The sequence below is a fragment of the Scyliorhinus canicula genome, chromosome 12, assembly GCF_902713615.1.
Source record: "Scyliorhinus canicula chromosome 12, sScyCan1.1, whole genome shotgun sequence".
NCBI classification, from domain to species: Eukaryota; Metazoa; Chordata; class Chondrichthyes; order Carcharhiniformes; family Scyliorhinidae; genus Scyliorhinus; species Scyliorhinus canicula.
In genome coordinates, this window is record NC_052157.1 from 140,923,190 (window position 1) to 140,940,472 (window position 17,283).

The following is a 17,283-nucleotide window of genomic DNA, read 5'->3' on the forward strand; positions in this document are numbered from 1 at the left end:
TGAGGCAAAGTTTTAAAAAATATATAATTTGAGAAAGAAATCCCATGCAAAATTCCTCTCCGCTCGCTAACAAAGCAAAAAATTCTCAGCCTTTAGCTTTCCTTTCCTTCAGCGGAAGGGGTATTGAGTACAAGAGTTGGCAGGTCATGTTACAGTTGTGTAAGACTTTGGTTCGGACACATTTGGAATACTACGTACAGTTCTGGTTGCCACATTACCAAAAGGATGTGGATGCTTTGGAGAAGGTGCAGAGGAGGTTCACCAGGATGTTGGCTGGTGTGGAGGGCGCTAGCTATGAAGTGAGGCTGAGTAGATTAGAATTATTTTCATTAGAAAGACGGAGGTTGAGGGGGGACCTCATTGAGGTCTACAAAATCATGAGAGGTATAGACAGGGTGGATAGCAAGAAGCTTTTTCCCCCAGAGTGGGGGGACTCAATTACTAGGGGTCACGAGTTCAAGGTGAGAGGGGAAAAGTTTAAGGGAGATATGCGTGGAAAGTTCTTTACGCAGAGCGTGGTGGGTGCCTGGAACGCTATGCCAGCGGACGTAGTAGAGGCAGGCACGATAGTGTAATATAAGATGTATCTAGACAGATACATGAATGGGCAGGGAGCCGAGGGATACAGACCCTTAGAAAATAGGCAACACTTTTAGATAGAGGATCTGAATCGGCACAGGCTTGGGGGGGTTGAAGGGCCTGTTCCTGTGCTGTAATTGTTCTTTGTTCAGTCCATAGCCGCACAAATTTCCAGCTACCAGAATTGGAAATGTTCTCTCAGAAACTTGCTCCCTTTTGACATAAATAATTTGCATTGACACTGCTGCTTAGAGTCCCTGAGTTCTCCCAAAGTACTTTGTAACCAATGAAGGGGTGTCGGTGTGTCGTCACTGGTGTAACATAAACATGGCAGCAATGGTGACTTTTTTGTCCAGCAAGCTGCCTGCTTGTACAGTGCAGTTTCACATTACTGGTAGACACCGATTCTTTTCCAACGTTGGGAAGAATAGAGGGCCTAAACTATAATGTTTAAGTGACTTTTTAAACTCAATTACATACGTGCAAATTACCATCTAATGTTGCTGTAGAAACTGGTGTGAGAAAACCAGGGTCACTGGTAACACTTCAAAACTGCCGTAACAAAAACTCCAAAATAGATTCTTGTTGAATTTATATTTTTATTTTTTGCAGCATGTTGCTTTTATTTTCCAATTTTTATTGAATTTTTTGCGCTCTGAATATGTGCACAACTGGCTAAATTGAATTCCATTCTCATCTTTACTTAGAGCATAGAACATACAGTGCAGAAGGAGGCCATTAGGCTTATCGAGTCTGCACCGACGCACTTAGGCCCTCACTTCCACCCTATCACCATAACCCAATAACCATGCCTAACTTGTTTAGTCACTAAGGGCAATTTATCATGGCCAATCCGCCTAACCTGCACGTCTTTGGACTGTGGGAGGAATTCAAAGCACCCGGAGGAAACCCACGCAGACACGGGGAGAACGTGCAGACTCCGCACAGACAGTGACCCAAGCCGGGAATCGAACCTGGGACTCTGGCGCTGTGAAGCCACAGTGCTATCCACTTGTGCTGCCCAACTTGTGCTACCGTGCTTGAAGGTGGTATTCTCACTGAAGCATTTTTGTGCAGTTCCTTCTGGATTGAGGGGGACTTTCTTCCAACTCCGGGGTTGTGAGTCCCCGAGGTGCCCAGTGCTGGATCCGCGCACTCTGCCACTGGTGACGCAGCTAGTGTTTAATGAGGTGGGTGGGGTGCTCGGATTTCGGTACACTCCTTGGGGCTGTTTGCGCTTGGCCTCCACCGGGGCCTGTCTGAGATGTTTGAAATGGTTGGCACATTCACCGACGCTTCTGCTCCAGTTTGGACATTCACGAATGTGGGGATGTTGCAGTTTTCTCTGGGAGGTTTTGAGGACGTCACTGAAAGGTTTCCTCTGCCCTCCTGGTAACTGCTTGCTGTGGCCAAGTTCAGAGCCGAGAGCTTGCTTTGGGATTCTTGTGTCAGGCATGTGGACTCCGGCACACCCAACATGGCTGATTAACCAAAGCCAGTGCCTCGATACTGGGGATGTTGGTCTGAGAGAGGAAACTGATATTGGACCACCTATAGGATTTTTCAGCAACTTCACTGATCCTTCCCCAGTGTTTTAAGGTGTCTGCTGCATGTTGTCAAGTATCTCTGATGCATACAGGCAGGCAGGTAGGACTGCAGCCTTGTACATCATGGGTTTGGTGCCAAGATTCCAGTCTCTGTCATTGGCACGCTGAAGGCGATGTTGAGTTTCACCCGTGGTATTTTCCCTCGCTGACAGGTGGCTGCCAGGGCATGAGAAATGATCCATGTTGTCCAATGGTTCATGGAGGACCTTGATGTTGGGGGTGGGGAGGTTTGGTGGTGGAGCAGGTGGGCAGTGTTTCACGGCAGGAGCGGAGCAATCTGGTAGAGGTCCTTTTGTCTTCCAAATGTTTAGCCCGAGGCTTATTCTTTCATAGCCTCCAATTCTTTCATAGCCTCCAATATGTGTCAACGGCAGGTGATACTGGTTTGACTGTTTCTTCAGCTTCAATCTGCTTGTGGCCACAGGTTACATCTGCATCTGTGTATGGTCATACACTTTATAGAGCTGAAAGCCGTATTTATTCAGACTCTCAGGATTGCTGGGGAGAGGGGTAGAGAGCTAGGGGCAACATGTGTGTGTGTATTGGTGCAGAGGAACCTGGCCACTAGTTGTCAGTGAACAGCTGCGGTGTTGATTGGCGGTGATCCTGTGATGATAGGTAGGTAGGAAGTTCTCGGCTGACCCTCTAAAAACGATGAATACCATGACAAAATGTCCGCAGAAGATTGCACCGGGGAAGCATTTTTAGGTACTTCCACTGGCTTATAGTTTGAATATTTAAACAACCCGATTTGTGATGCGTACGAATTAGAAGTAGGCCACTCGGCCCCTTGAACCTGCCCCGCCCTTCACTAAGATCATGGCTGATCTGATTGTAACTTCAACACCTGCCCCAAATAACCTTTCACCCAATATCAAGAATCTTTCAAGCTCTGCCTTAAAAATATTCACAGACTCTGCTTCCACCGCCTTTTCAGGAAGAGAGTTCCAGAGACTCACAACCCTCTGGGAGAAAGAAAGTTCTAATTTCTGTCTTGAACGGGTGATCCCTCATTTGTAACCAGTCACCCCAGCTCAGGATTCTCTCAGAAGAGGAAACATCCTCTCTGCATCCATCCTGTCAAGATCCCTCAGGATTTTCTGTTAATCAGTCAAGTCAACTCTTGCTCCGCTAAACTCCCGTGGATACAAGCCTAGCCTCGCCAACCTTTCCTCATAAGACAACCCTCCCATTCCAAATATTAATCTGGTAAACATTCTCTGAACTGCTTCCAATGTATTTATATCCTTCCTTAAATAAGGAGACCAATACAGTGCACAGTACTCCAGATGTGGGCTCATCAATGCCCTGTAGCACTGAAGCAGAACCTCTCTACTCCCAGATCCCTCCACATTCCAGATCTCTGCAATATCTCACCATTTGGATAATATGCTTATTTTTTAAATTCTTCACACCAAAATGGATAATTTCACATTTTTCCACATTAAGCTCCACGGATGGATCCTTACACATTCTGCAAACTGACTTCGCCCATGTTGTTGCCGGATTTCCTCCCAAAATAAAATAATATTTTCCTCCTGTTTTAGGAGGTTGCTTGAGATTTCATTACCTGCTAATGAAGTGGTGTTGGATGTCTTTTTCAGGTCTTCAGAATCGTTAATATTTGTCTGGGCACCCCTCCGGAAACTTTCACCTGGGAATTCCGAGATAAAGAAAAGAATTACAAGAAGATTGGGCCACTGACACCTCTTCAATTTTACAGAAAACATGTGAAGCCATTTTACAATATGGAAGACAAGGTAGGAGGAATTACTTTGTGGAGTTGTCACCCCCATGATGTCCTTGCCGCTAAAGGTGTTACTTTGACAAAACGTCTCCTGTTTGACAGCCCAACGCCAAGTCTTTTCTTGAACCAATGATCTGTGAGCCATGGACTTCACAGCGCAAAAACGGGCCATTTGGTCTAACTGATCTAAGCTGGTGTTTATGCTCCACTTGAGCTGTCTACCATTCTTCTTCATCCAATTCTATCATAATATCAATCTGTGCCTTCCTCCCTCATGTATTTCTCTAGCTTCTTTCTGTAGGATTTGACCAGAAGTAAAATCATTTTAAGACATATCAGTTTTCCAGAGGTAAGCGACTAGGGATATGGCATGACAATTTCTATTAGTTTTTTAACATTTCATACAAAATAAAAATATTTCATACAAAATAACAATCAAAATTACAAACCATGTATAACCAACCATCCCCAACCCTTACTGCCCCTCCTCAATAGAACTCACCCCCACTAACAGTGACCAGATCCTTGAAATGCAATAAAAAGGGACGCCATCTGTCATAGAATCCATCAACCGCTCCCCTCATCGTGAACTTAACCCTCGAGAGGAAAAAACTCCATCAGGTCACCCAGCCATGCTGCAGCACTGGGTGATGCCGCCTGTCTGCAACTCAGCAGGATCCACCCCCGGGCAAAAGCCAAAGAGTCCGCCATCACCCCTGTCCTCCGTTTAGCTTGTCCGACATCCCAAATATCCTGACCAATGGGCAGGGTTCCAAATCCACATTTAAAATTGCCGATATGGTGTTTAAAAAAGGCCCCCAAAAACTCACCAAGTCAGGGCAAGACCAGAACATATGTGTATGGTTTGTAGGCCTCCTCAAACACCGCTCACACCTTTCCTCAATCCCCTCATTAAAACAGCTCATTCTGGCCTTGGTGAGATGCGCTCTGAACACCAGCTTGAGCTGAATCAAACTTAACCCTGCTCAGCATGATGTGGCATTTACCCTGCGGAGAGACTCACTCCACACACCAACCCCTCCCATCTTGTCTTCACCTCCAACTCCTCCGCCGATACCCATTCTTCCCACATGACCTGTCAGCATATCCCAGATGTGCTTCCCTCCTCCAACCCCACACAAGAAACAATTCCCTCCAGCAAAGTGGACCGCAGCGCCACTGGGAATGTCGGGAACGCTCGCCGGATGCAATCACGTACCTGAAGATATCCATTCCACCAAGGCAACCTTCTCCCTCAACTCCTCCCAGTCAGCAAATCGAACTTCTAAATATAAGTCCTTTACCCGCTCCAGCACCTTACTTTTCCACCCCCCCAAAAGTGTACCAATTTTCACTGGCTGGAACAAATGGTTCCCACAGATGGGGGGACCCCCCCCCAGCTTGAAATGGTGGCGAAGCTGCCGCCACATCTTTAGCATGGAGATGACCACCAGCTTTGACAAATACTTCACTGGAGTGAACAACAGAGTAGCCGTCACCAATTCCTCCAGACACGACCCCTGACAGTACCCTGACTCCATTCGTATCCAGACAACATCCCAAACCAACCCAACACCTTCTCTGCATTGGCTGCCCACCAACAAGTTCGGCAGTGCCAGCCACCGCACCCCCCCCCCCCACCACCCCCACCCCACCACTCCCTATGCAAGACTCCTCTCCGAATCCGAGACGGTCGCCCTCATGAACCCAGTTATGAGCTGCTCCTGACCACGAAGGAACGCTTCAAGCAGAAAGACCGGAAGGCACTGAAACAAGAACACGAATCGTGGCAAGATATTCGTCTTAATCGCCTGCACCCAGAGACAAGGGAAGGCTGTCCCATCCCTGCAAATCCGCCCTCACCATACTAGAACATAGAACAGTACAGCACAGAACAGGCCCTTCGGCCCTCGATGTTGTGCCGAGCAGTGATCACCCTACTTAAACCCACGTAACCCGTATACCCGTAACCCAACAATCCCCCCATTAACCTTACACTACGGGCAATTTAGCATGGCCAATCCACCTAACCCGCACATCTTTGGACTGTGGGAGGAAACCGGAGCACCCGGAGGAAACCCACGCACACACGGGGAGGACGTGCAGACGCCACACAGACAGTGACCCAGCCGGGAATCGAACCTGGGACCACTGGAGCTGTGAAGCATTGATGCTAACCACCATGCTACCGTGAGCCAAGCTAATAAAGTTCAGTTTGTGAAGCCGTGCCCAGTCCAGTCCAGTGTCACATGAAACCCCAGATAGCGAAAGCTAGTTCCAGTGCACCAAATGGGCGACCCCTCACCGCAGGTCCGCCCTCATGGGGCCAACCACAAACAAAACGCACTTTTCGCAACATTTAACTTATACCCCGAAAATGAACCAAACCTCTCCAATATCCCCATAATATCACCCATCACCAACTCCGGGTCCCTTAGATACAACATAGATTCCCCCTCCTCACCCCACAATCTCTCTCCACTTGCCCGAGGCACTCAAAACATCTGCTAATGGCTCAATCGCCATTGCGAATAACAATGGGGAGATAGGAAACCTTGCCTCGTTCCCCATCTACAACCTAAAGGACCCCGAGTTCATGTTGTTAGTTCACAAACTGGCCAATGGTGCCTCGTACAACAACCGCACCTACGGCACAAACCCAGTCCCAAACGTCCCCAGAACTGTAAACCAGTGTCTCCGTTCATCCCTAGCGAAGGCCATCTCTGCGTCCAATTACATAATTATCTCTGGCTCTGGACCCGCTGCCAGTGCAGAACCACATTGAGTAGCTGTCTCACATTAGACAACAGCTTCCTGCTCTTTATAAAGCCTGTCTGGTCCTCCCACAACCTCCGGGAGGCACCGCTCCAACCTTCACGCCAAAACCTTAGCAAGAAGTTTTGCATTCACATTAAGCGGAGAAATTGGCCAATACGACCCAAACACCGTCGGATCCTTATCCTTCTTTAAAAGGAGGAGATAGAAGCCTGCCCAACATCTCCGGAAGGGTACCCCCTGACAGTGAGTCCTTCCACATCTCCAGCAACAATGGGGTCAACAAAATTCTACCGGGAATCCATCTGGCCCGGTTCCTTCCTTGACTACATCTTCCCCTAAGCAATGCACACCTCGTCCAACCCCATCAGTGCCTCCAAATCTTCCTGCAACTCCTCCACTACCTGAGAAAACTCCAACCCCCTCCCTGCTTGTCCTCCAGTGGCTCCGACTTATAAAGCCCCTCGTAGAAGTAGCAGAGCACCCCATTAATCTGTGGCAGACACCCCTGCACTATCTCCCTAGCTGCTTCTTGCCATCTTAGCTGATGAGCGAAAAGGTGACTGGCCACCATGCACTCATACACCGCCCCCTTTACCCGCCGCAGCTGACAAACCACCCGGTCCGTGGACAACAGATCAAATTTCATTTGCAGCTTCTTCCTGCGCGCCCAGAGCCCTGGCGTAGGATCATTTTCATACTCCCCGTTCATCACCACAAATCTCATCCACCAACTCCTGACACTTCTGCCTTGCCTCCCTATCCATACGAGCCTTGCATGAAACGGCCTCCCCCCTGATCACCGCTTCCCACAACGTAGAGGGCAAAACCTCCCTGCTTTTGTTCCATGCCACGTAATCCCCTTTGACCCTAGACATCTTAACACAGCACCCAAGGTCAGCAAACAAAGCCACATCCAACCAGAACCTGTACCCTGCAGCCGACTCGCCTCCAAATTCAAATCCACCAAAGTGGCGCATGGTTTGAAATAACCACCGGCGAATACACGGTCCCCACTTACCCCAGAGAGCAAAGTTTTAGCCGTCACTAAGAAGCCAATCCTTGAGTATACCTTATGCACCGATGGAAATAAAAATGAAAACACTTACAGAAAAGATTGAAAGGCATCGTGTACCAGAGAGGCATTCAACGTTGCCTAAAGCGCCATGATGCCAATTAGGCTAACCCCAGAAAATAGTCCACGTTTAATAGTGCTAATGATAGCAAGCATAAAAAAACTGATTTAAAGATGCAGTTTACGCTTGAGATGGGACAGATGGCTTCACAGCGCCAGGGTCCCAGGTTCAATTCCCCGTTGGGTCACTGTCTGTGCTGATTCTGCACGTTCTCCCCGTCTCTGCGTGGGTTTCCTCCGTGTGCTCCTCCCGCAATCCAAAGACGTGCAGGTTAGGTGGATTGTCCATGATAAATTGCCCTTAGTGTCCAAAAGGGTTAGGAGGGGTTATTGGGTTACAGGGATAGGGTGTAAGCGAGGGCTTAAGTGGGTCGGTGCAGACTCGATGGGCTGAATGGCCTCCTTCTGCACTGTATGTTCTATGTTCCAGATGAGATCGTAGCTGTGCTCAATTAATTAGATTTGGGTGATCACATACTTTGTTTATTTCCGACCAATGTGCTGTTTTTTTTCCTCCATGTTTTGTAGGTGTGCCTGGTTAATGATCCGAGAACTTTCAACCCATTTGACAAGCTGTACACGGTCGATTTCCTAAATAACATGATAAATACGAAAAACACTTTATACATCAACCAGCCCATTCTGGAGTTAAAGCGTTTGGCTGCTGCTTCCATCAAGTCTGGAGAGGTTTGCACATTCTAACACTTAACCTCGATAATCAGTTTGTCGTAAAATTAAAACTTTTTTGCTCCAAAGTACAATGCAACCCACTTGTGGAAGGGCAAAGAGCAGGTACTTGACCTGCAAACCTTTACAAAGTCAGAGGGTGGAATTCTCCGCGTGTTCTCTCCTCCCCCCCCCCCCGGGGGGGCTAGGAGCGGCGTTCCGTAAATCTCGGCTGCTGGGCCTTGACGCTGGCGTCAAGGCAGCGTGCCGAGAATGACGCGGCCGGCAGCGCCTAATGACGTCAGCCGTGCATGCGCAGGTTGCCGTCTTCCCCTCCGCTGCCCCGCAAGACTTGGCGGCTTGATCTTGCGGGGCGGCGGAGGGGAAAGAGTGCGTCTCTTGGAGACGCCGGCCCGACGATCGGTGGGCACCGATCGCGGGCCAGTCCCCTCCCGAGCACGGCCGTGGTGCTCGCTCCCCTCTCCGCCCCCCACAGGCCCCATACTCACCTTTTGCGCTGTTTTCACGCCGGCAGCGACCAGGTGTGGTTGCTGCCGGCATGAACAGGTCGGGAACGGCAGTCTGCTCGGCCCATCCAGGCCGGAGAATGGCGGGTCGCCATTTTGTGGGGGGGGGGGGGGGGAAGAGAGAATCGCGGGGGGTGCCAGAGCGGCCCTCCCGTGATTCTCCCACCCGGCGTGGGAGCGGAGAATCGTGCCCAGAGTGTTTCTAAACGTTGGTTATAAGGAGGTGTTGTTTAATGGCCCAGGGGGAAAAAATTCAGGTTAATGTGCCTCCGTTATTTAATGTATTGCACTATATCTTTCAATGATTCGGTTATCTAGAAGGCATGAGCAGAGACCTGGGAAACCATATTTCCACAGCATTTCTTGCCCATCCCCAAGGGCATTTAAGAGTCAACCACATTGCTGTGGATCTGGAGTCACATGTAGGCCAGACGGGGTAAGGACGACAGGTTTCCTTCTAAAGGACATTTATGCACCAGATAGGTTTTTATGACAATTGACAATGGTTTCATTGTCACCTTTAGATTTTTAATTTCAGATTTTTATTGAATTCAAATTTCACATGAAATCAAGAAATATTGGATACAGTAAAGGCTACGGGCCCTGACGGTATTCTGGCTGAAGACGTGCTCCAGAAATAACGGCACCCCTAGCCAAGCTGTTCCTGTACAGCTGTAACATTGGCATCTACCCGTCAAATGTGGAAAATTGAAATTGCCCAGGTATGTCTGTGCACAAGAAATAGGACAAATCCCGAACTCTGCAGAGAGTAACTCTCAGCTCCTGCATGGCTGAGTGCAGGTCCAACAACAGTCAAGGAGCTCTACACAATCCGGGACAAAGCAGCCCCCAGGCACCACCTTCAACATTCATTCACTGCGCCACTGGCACAGCGGAAACAGTGTGCACAATCTACAACATGCTCCAGTGCTCCTGACAACACCTTCCAAACCTGCAGCCTAGACGGCAGCAGATGCGTGGGAACACCAAGTTCCCCTCGTAGACACACACCATCCTGACTTGGAACTAAGCCACCATTTCTTCACTAATCACTGCATCAAAAATCTTGTATCTCCCTCCCAAACTGCACTGCGGCTGTACTTACGGTGGATGGACAGCTGCGGTCCAAGCAGGCAGCTCTCCGCTTACCTTCTCAGGGGCAATGTGGGTTGGGCAATAAAATGCTGGTCCAGCCAGCGATGCAGACGTCACATGACTGAATGTTTACAAAGAGAGTAACCTCAGTCCCAACATTTGAAAATGAAAATGAAAATCGCTTTATTGTCACGAGTAGGCTTCAATGAAGTTACTGTGAAAAGCCCCTAGTCGCCACATGCCGGCGCCTGTCAGGGGAGGCTGGTACGGGAATCGAATCGTGCCGCTGGCCTGCTTGGTCTGCTTTAAAAGCCAGCGATTTAGCCCAGTGAGCTAAACCAGCCCCTATGGGCTTTCCTTCCCCTCCTGCATTTGGAGTCACCTCCTGGACCAGAAGATGGCTCTGTGAGATTAAAAACATTCGCAACCATTCTGTCTTCCAGAAAAGCTACTCCCAAACCACCTCCATACTCGTAATAAGACCACATTCAGGTTTTGTTAGAACATTGCTTTGAAATTGTTTCAAGTTAATGAGATTTGCTGACTAATGACAAAAGGGGCTTTCTATTTCTGTGCTGCTTCTTCTTGATGACTACAATGGGATTGCAGTGTCTTTTTTTCTTAAATAACACAATGATAGGAAGTTTCTTTGATTCCATGTTCTTTCACCTTGTGTTCACAGTCTGTGAACACCTGTGGGACCTGACATGCCACATCCAATCCAGCTCCACTCTATACTACAGTATATGTTTGATCGCTTTATTATCTTTCTTGCCGGTCATTCTCTGGGTGCTGGCACATGCTGTTCCCGGACAGGCACTCTCCCAGTCCAAGCTCAGTTGTTTGCAGGTGCGCCAACCTAAAGCGGCAGCTTCTGTTCTGGCCCCGCCTCTGACCACAATTTCTGTCATGCAAACTAAACCCTATACTGGCTCTCCTGTGGGTAAAGGCTCTGGCGCAGGGTCCTGATAACATTGAGAGATAATGCCCGTCTCTGCTAACACCATGACCTAATGCCAACCAAACGCAACACTTTTATTTACATGGCAGATGAGTAATGGATCTCTCGAAATACTAATAGGTGTCGTCAGCCTGGGAATCAATGGTGGGACTGTGTCTTTGAGCCAGAAGATGGCAGATTGAAGTCTTGCTCCAGAGACTTGAGCACAAAGTCTGGGCTGACACATCAGTGCAGCACTGAGGGAGCGGTACATTATCTTGCAGGTTAAACCCCAGGTTTCAGAACCAGACCCGGTGATACTACTATAAAGACAAGCAGGGGAGTTCTCCCTGTGCCATAGTCAGTATTTATTCCCTCATCCAGCACCATTAAAACAGATGATCTAAATGATTATTTATTGCTGTTTGTTAGAGCTTGGGGTGCGGAAACTGACTGCCATGTTTCCTACATTACAGTACTGACAATAGTTCAAAAGCAGCTCATTGGCTGCAATTGCATTTTGGGCCAACTCGCGGCTGTGACCAGTGCAATAACAATACAATTTCCACCTTTCTTTCTAATGTTCTTAACTTAATATTTAGGCAGTCTGGTTTGGATGCGATGTTGAAAAGGGATTTTGCAGCAAGCTGGGGATTAATGATCCCAAAATGTAAGTATCTAACCACGAAACAAATAAAGTTGTGCTGTAGAGATTAAAAATAGTAGAAACCATTGCAAAACGTTGGAAGATATTTTTTGTCTCGATAATAGCCCCACTTAACACATGCCCATTTCAGTTGTCCTAATTCCACATGTGCTTCATTGACCATCAGAGCTTTCGAAATACATTCATTTACACAGTCAAGGGAAACGCGATTTTGCTGGAAATTATGAAATTTGTAAGATGAAATTCGGAATGATAAACAAACCTAAAGTGTTCAGTGTTCAGTGTCCCAATAAATTCCAGTTGTTCAGATTCAATTATCCCTGTTCTGTGGCAAGGTAGCTATGTACCCAAAGACCGTGGATAATGGAGTTCTTGAGCCCCCCCCCCCCCACCCTCCTGCCCTCAAAGGACTGTTCACTGACCCTCATGGTACAGCTAACCATCTAGCCAACTGAACAAACTGGTCCATTCCCCCATTGCCTGGGGAAATTATGCCCTCCCTCTCGTGACAATACCTTGCAGTAACACATCCTTGGGACGCAAAACCCTGTAAGTAAAATTATAATTAGGCAGTCATGTTGAAATTTGATATGCCAACCCTCTACAGTTTCTTCCAGATTCAGCACAAGCAATTCAATGCGCCCCCCCCCCCCCCCCCCCCCCCGCTCTGTTTTAGTATCAGGGCCAGACTTCTTTATGAAGTCCTGAGTTACTTCTATCCTAAACAATGGAACGATTAGTTGAAATTTTAGAAGAAACAAAAAAAAAGAGAGGATTTAATTAGAATACCAATTCTTTCTGATCAGACAGGATCTTGGTTTGTTTCTTATCAATGTTATGAAATTATTTTCTCGATGTAAGTATTTCGGCATGCACTTTTCACATTTCTTAGACCCCAGTCAAATGACGGTTTCACAGTTTCCCCCAGGTGCAGCAATGTTTACCAAAAAAAATTTTTTTTTAAAGCGCTGATTTTAAGACTAAAATGTGTTGTTGTGTTCACTCAGCTCCAGAAACATAGAAAATAGGAGCAGGCGTAGGCCACTCAGGCCTCCGAACCTGCTGCACCATCTGTCCAGCCACATATCCATCTGGTCTACTCTACTCTCCTTTTCCTGCACTCACTAGCACGTGGCACAGGGAATACTTGCTTTGAGTTCCTGCTTCTTAATAATTTCCTAGCTCCCTATATTCAGCTTTCAAGACCTCACCCCCTCCCCTCTTGCCTATTTTGTTGGACCACAACCTCTAGTTGTCGATCCTCACCCTTCAGAATGTCCCATAGCTACTCATTGACATCTGAAAATGTAAAAATGAAAATCGCTTATTGTCACGAGTAGGCTTCAGTGAAGTTACTGTGAAAAGCCCCTAGTCGCCACATTCCGCCGCCTGTCCGGGGAGGCTGGTACGGGAATCGAACCATGTTGCTGGCCTGCTTGGTCTGCTTTAAAAGCCAGCGATTTAGCTCAGTGAGCTAAACCAGCCCCTCTACATCTCTAACATCTCTAACCCTGGCACCAGGGAGGCAACATACCTGCCTCTCTCCTACCTGCCTCTTGCTTTTACTCTCTGTAGTAATCTCCATTTCCATTATGCCTGGCACTTTACCTGCAGTGTGACCACTTTACTCTACATGCCGTCCATCAAACTCTCACCCTTGCAGATGGTGCACAGTGACTTCAGTTGCAGCTCCAACTCTGAAGTGCAGGTTTTGCGTAGCTGCAGCTTTAGACATTTTCTGCACACGTGGTCACCCTGGACATAGAGTGTCCCTGACTTCCCACATCTCACAAGAGGAGCATTCCACACAACCGAGCTGCCCTCCCATGACTTGCCCTTAATTTTTTTCCCTTTACTTCATCTCATTTAGGGTATGTTAAGGACAATAGAAATACTCACCAAGCCCTACTTAGCAAGGCTGGCCCTCTTCTTTCTGAGGAGAGGGAGAAAAGGCCCTCTCACCAAACTCCCTCAGTCACCAAACTCCAATTTGAATATTCTACTGCAGTCCAAAGCTGCACTCCAATGCAGACCAGCACGTTAATTTTGTAGTCAACTGATTTTTTGTAAGCCTCATTTTGTAGTCAACTGAATCTAACCTCTGGAAACCTGTTTGAGCCAGTTATCTAACTAGTTGCAGCTGCAATCCGAACTTGAATAAGTCCTGTTTTGAAGTTTGACTAAAGCATACCTTTTTCCAACCCAAACATCAATTTTTAGTTCATTGCCCAATTAAAGAAAGACTAGACTTAATTAACCCTTAATTTAACCTTTAAATTCCCTCAGTCGCCAGACTCCAACTTAAGCACTCTACTGCAGTCCAAAGCCGCACTCCAGTGCTGACAAAGCTGCACTTTAAGATAGTGTACTTTTACACTCAACTGAATCAATCAGAAGCTGTTAAGTAGATGCGTAGTTGCCATGAGTGGTTAGGTATAGGCAGGGTTAACAGCTGAATAAATGAGTTGGCGCTGATCGATTGTAAAGTACACACGTATAGACACTATACCTTAACTGGTAAATTGAGTGACTGAAATCCCACCGTGGTATGCACTCAAAACCACTGCTTGCTTTAAGAAAGGCAACTTCCTGGGAGCAGAGGAATTTACAGAAGTGCCCTGATCATAGGAAGGAATATTTGAAATTCAGTTGCCCACATGGACCAAGAGATGACTTACTGCAGTAAGAAGTCTTACAACACCAGGTTAAAGTCCAGCAGGTTTGTTTCAAACACGAGCTTTCGGAGCGCAGCTCCTTCCTCACCTCACCGAAAGTTCGTGTTTGAAACGAACCTTTTGGACTTTAACCTGGTGTTGTAAGACCCAGTCCAACGCCAGCATCTCCACATCATTACTGCTGTAAGTATCAGGAAGTAATAATCAAGGACTTGTTATTGGAAGTATTCATTCAGAATGCCACACGGTAGCACAGTGGTTAGCACAGTTGCTTCATACCTCCAGGGTCCCAGGTTCGATTCCCAGCTTGGGTCACTGCCTGTGCGGAGTCTGCACGTTCTCCTCGTGTCTGCGTGGGTTTCCTCTGGGTGTTCTGGTTTCCTCCCACAGTCCAAAGATGTGCAGGTTAGGTGGATTGGCCACCTTGCCCTTGGTGTCCAAAAGGTTAGGTGGGGTTACTGAGTTACGGGGATAGGGTGGAGGTGTGGGCTTAGGTCGGGTGCTCTTTCCAAGGGCCAGTGCAGACTCAATGGGCCGAATGGCCTCCTTCTGCACTGTAAACTCAATGATTCTATCAGTAGCGGCAAGGAAAATATGGACTATATAATTTGCAGTGGTACTGTATATCCCAGTAGCAATTTAAAAGCATCAGAGTGGTTTTAGTATAAAGGTGCAGTTTCTAATTTCAACGTTATGATTAGTATTATTTTTCTGAAATAATACGCAGGCATAAGATTTGTTTCTGTGACGAATATACCAGGTTAATGGTACTCTGCCCTCATGTACATCCTGCAACAGAAAAGTTTATATTAAAAAATTTTGATCATTGATGCAAGAACTAGTGTGGACTAACACTCCTGCCTGCTAGCAAACAGCCTAGGCAAATAGTTCTTATTTCTTTTTGCATGGGCACACAAATGTGCCTTGTTACAGAGATTAAGGACAAAGGCACATGGCAAAGGCTAAAGGCAAACCAAATAATAAAAATAAGACCGAACGATAGCCAAAGTTTTTTAACAGTCAAAACGTACGAGCCATTCACACAGCTTTGTAATTGTTGCAGCCTTAACCGGGAGCTGTTGTTTGGAGTTTCGCTGAGTACCTTGGACAAAGCAGATAGGCTGATGTACGGCGAATCACTGATGGCTCACGCTATGGTTCTAACTGGCTTCTCAGAAAAGGTAATTTTTTTTTAATAAACAATTTTATTGAGGTAGTTTTTGGCTTTGTAAACAGTTACAGACATCAACAGAAAGAAAGCAAAAAAGGCAAAAATGTGCAAACATCCACGTACATTCAATACTTCAATCGTAACATACTGCACAAGCCCGCTCCTCTCCCACCGGTACTACCCGCCATTTTATCCCCTCTACTCTACTCTACTCTACCCCCCCACCCCCTGCTGACGCTCACTCTACCGCAAAGAAGTCAATAAATGGTTGCTACCTCCGGGCGAACCCCCGTACAGATCCCCTCAAGGCGAACTTAATTTTTTCCATACCCAGGAAACTCGACATGTCCGCAAGCCACAACTCAGTCTTCGGGGGCTTTGAGTCCCTCCACGCCAATAGTATTCGTCGCCGGGCTATCAGGGAATCAAAGGCCAAATCATCGGCCTCTTTCTCCCCCTGGACCCCCGGGTCTTCCGAAACCCCAAAAATTGCCACCCCTGGACCCATCGCCACCCTTGTTTTTAGCACCCGGGACATGACGCCCGCAAATCCCTCCCAGTACCCCCTAAGCTTAGGGCATGCCCAAAACATGTGAACGTGGTTCGCTGCTCAGAAAAGGTAACTTGCGCTCAATGGTTAACTGTTTCCCCCGGCTTTGTTTACACAGGTGACCAGAGTTACGTGTGAGGTGAGGTGTGGGGCGAGGGGGGGGCGAGGGGGGGGGGGGGGGGTGACGACAGTGTATAGCCACTATTTCATTCACAATAGTGCACATTGTTCTGCAAAACTTTAATACATTGGTTTTGAAATCTGGCCCCTGTGCACATTCAGCTTCAAAGAAGCGGGGGGGCGGGGAGTGTTTGTCTGTGTGCGTGCAATTGAGTGTCCTGTGTTTTTATAAGTTTTACCAACGTATACACAATTCCTCAGCAAATCATTGCATTTTGCACTTTTTGTTCCTTTTTTTAACCTTCAATTGAATTTGAATTCAATACCATTGCAGTCAATAGTGTGACTTTTTGTTTTGATTGCGCCTTGTATGCCCTTTTGCTAATGTTTGGGTGAGAAAAATGAACTATGAAGAAATCTATTGAAACTGTAAGCTCCTTATTACAATATTTAATATTACTTGCTGACACAAGAATACACTGCCAAATAGCGTGCATGTAAAGCTCATGCAGCCTGACTCTTGGCAATTGGAGAGGGGCGAGCAAAATAGAAAATAAAGATGTTTCTAAGATAAAGGACCCAGTGAGTCAACACAATTAAGTTACTAATGCAATTATAAGTGTACAATAAACCTCAAAGGCCATTCATAAATCAGATTCAATGAAGAAATATCAATCTCACTTTTACCCTTTGAATCAAGTTGAATATAAAATGTTGCTAATAGCTATTTTAGTAGCGTTTCTTACTCATTTATTTAAAAATTTAACATATTAAAATTCTAATTTAGTAAATTTGTTATATTTTGCTGAGTCAATCAGCTATAGACATCATTGCAAATAAGCTATAAAAGTTCTTTTATATTTGATACCTCTATGGATCATGTTTTGGGAGGACACAATCTGGGGCAGATTTTCTGCAGCCCCCCATGGTTTGTTTTGTGGTGGTGGAGGAAGCCGGTCATTGACCGGAGGTGGGATCTTCTGGCCCCGCCCTGTAAATGGGGTTTATCGTTGTTCGCACCCTCTGCCC

General features: G+C 46.9%; 1 protein-coding gene across 1 annotated transcript in view; it reads left to right on the top strand.

Annotated features, from left to right (window-relative positions):
- Positions 1 to 17,283, top strand: part of blmh (bleomycin hydrolase) — a 109,787-nt gene that overhangs the window by 55,350 nt on the left and 37,154 nt on the right. The window contains exons 7-10 of the mRNA XM_038814308.1: positions 3,791 to 3,946; positions 8,372 to 8,530; positions 11,674 to 11,741; positions 15,477 to 15,594. Of these exons, the coding sequence (XP_038670236.1) occupies positions 3,791 to 3,946; positions 8,372 to 8,530; positions 11,674 to 11,741; positions 15,477 to 15,594 (501 nt within the window). The remainder of the gene's footprint in view (positions 1 to 3,790; positions 3,947 to 8,371; positions 8,531 to 11,673; positions 11,742 to 15,476; positions 15,595 to 17,283) is intronic.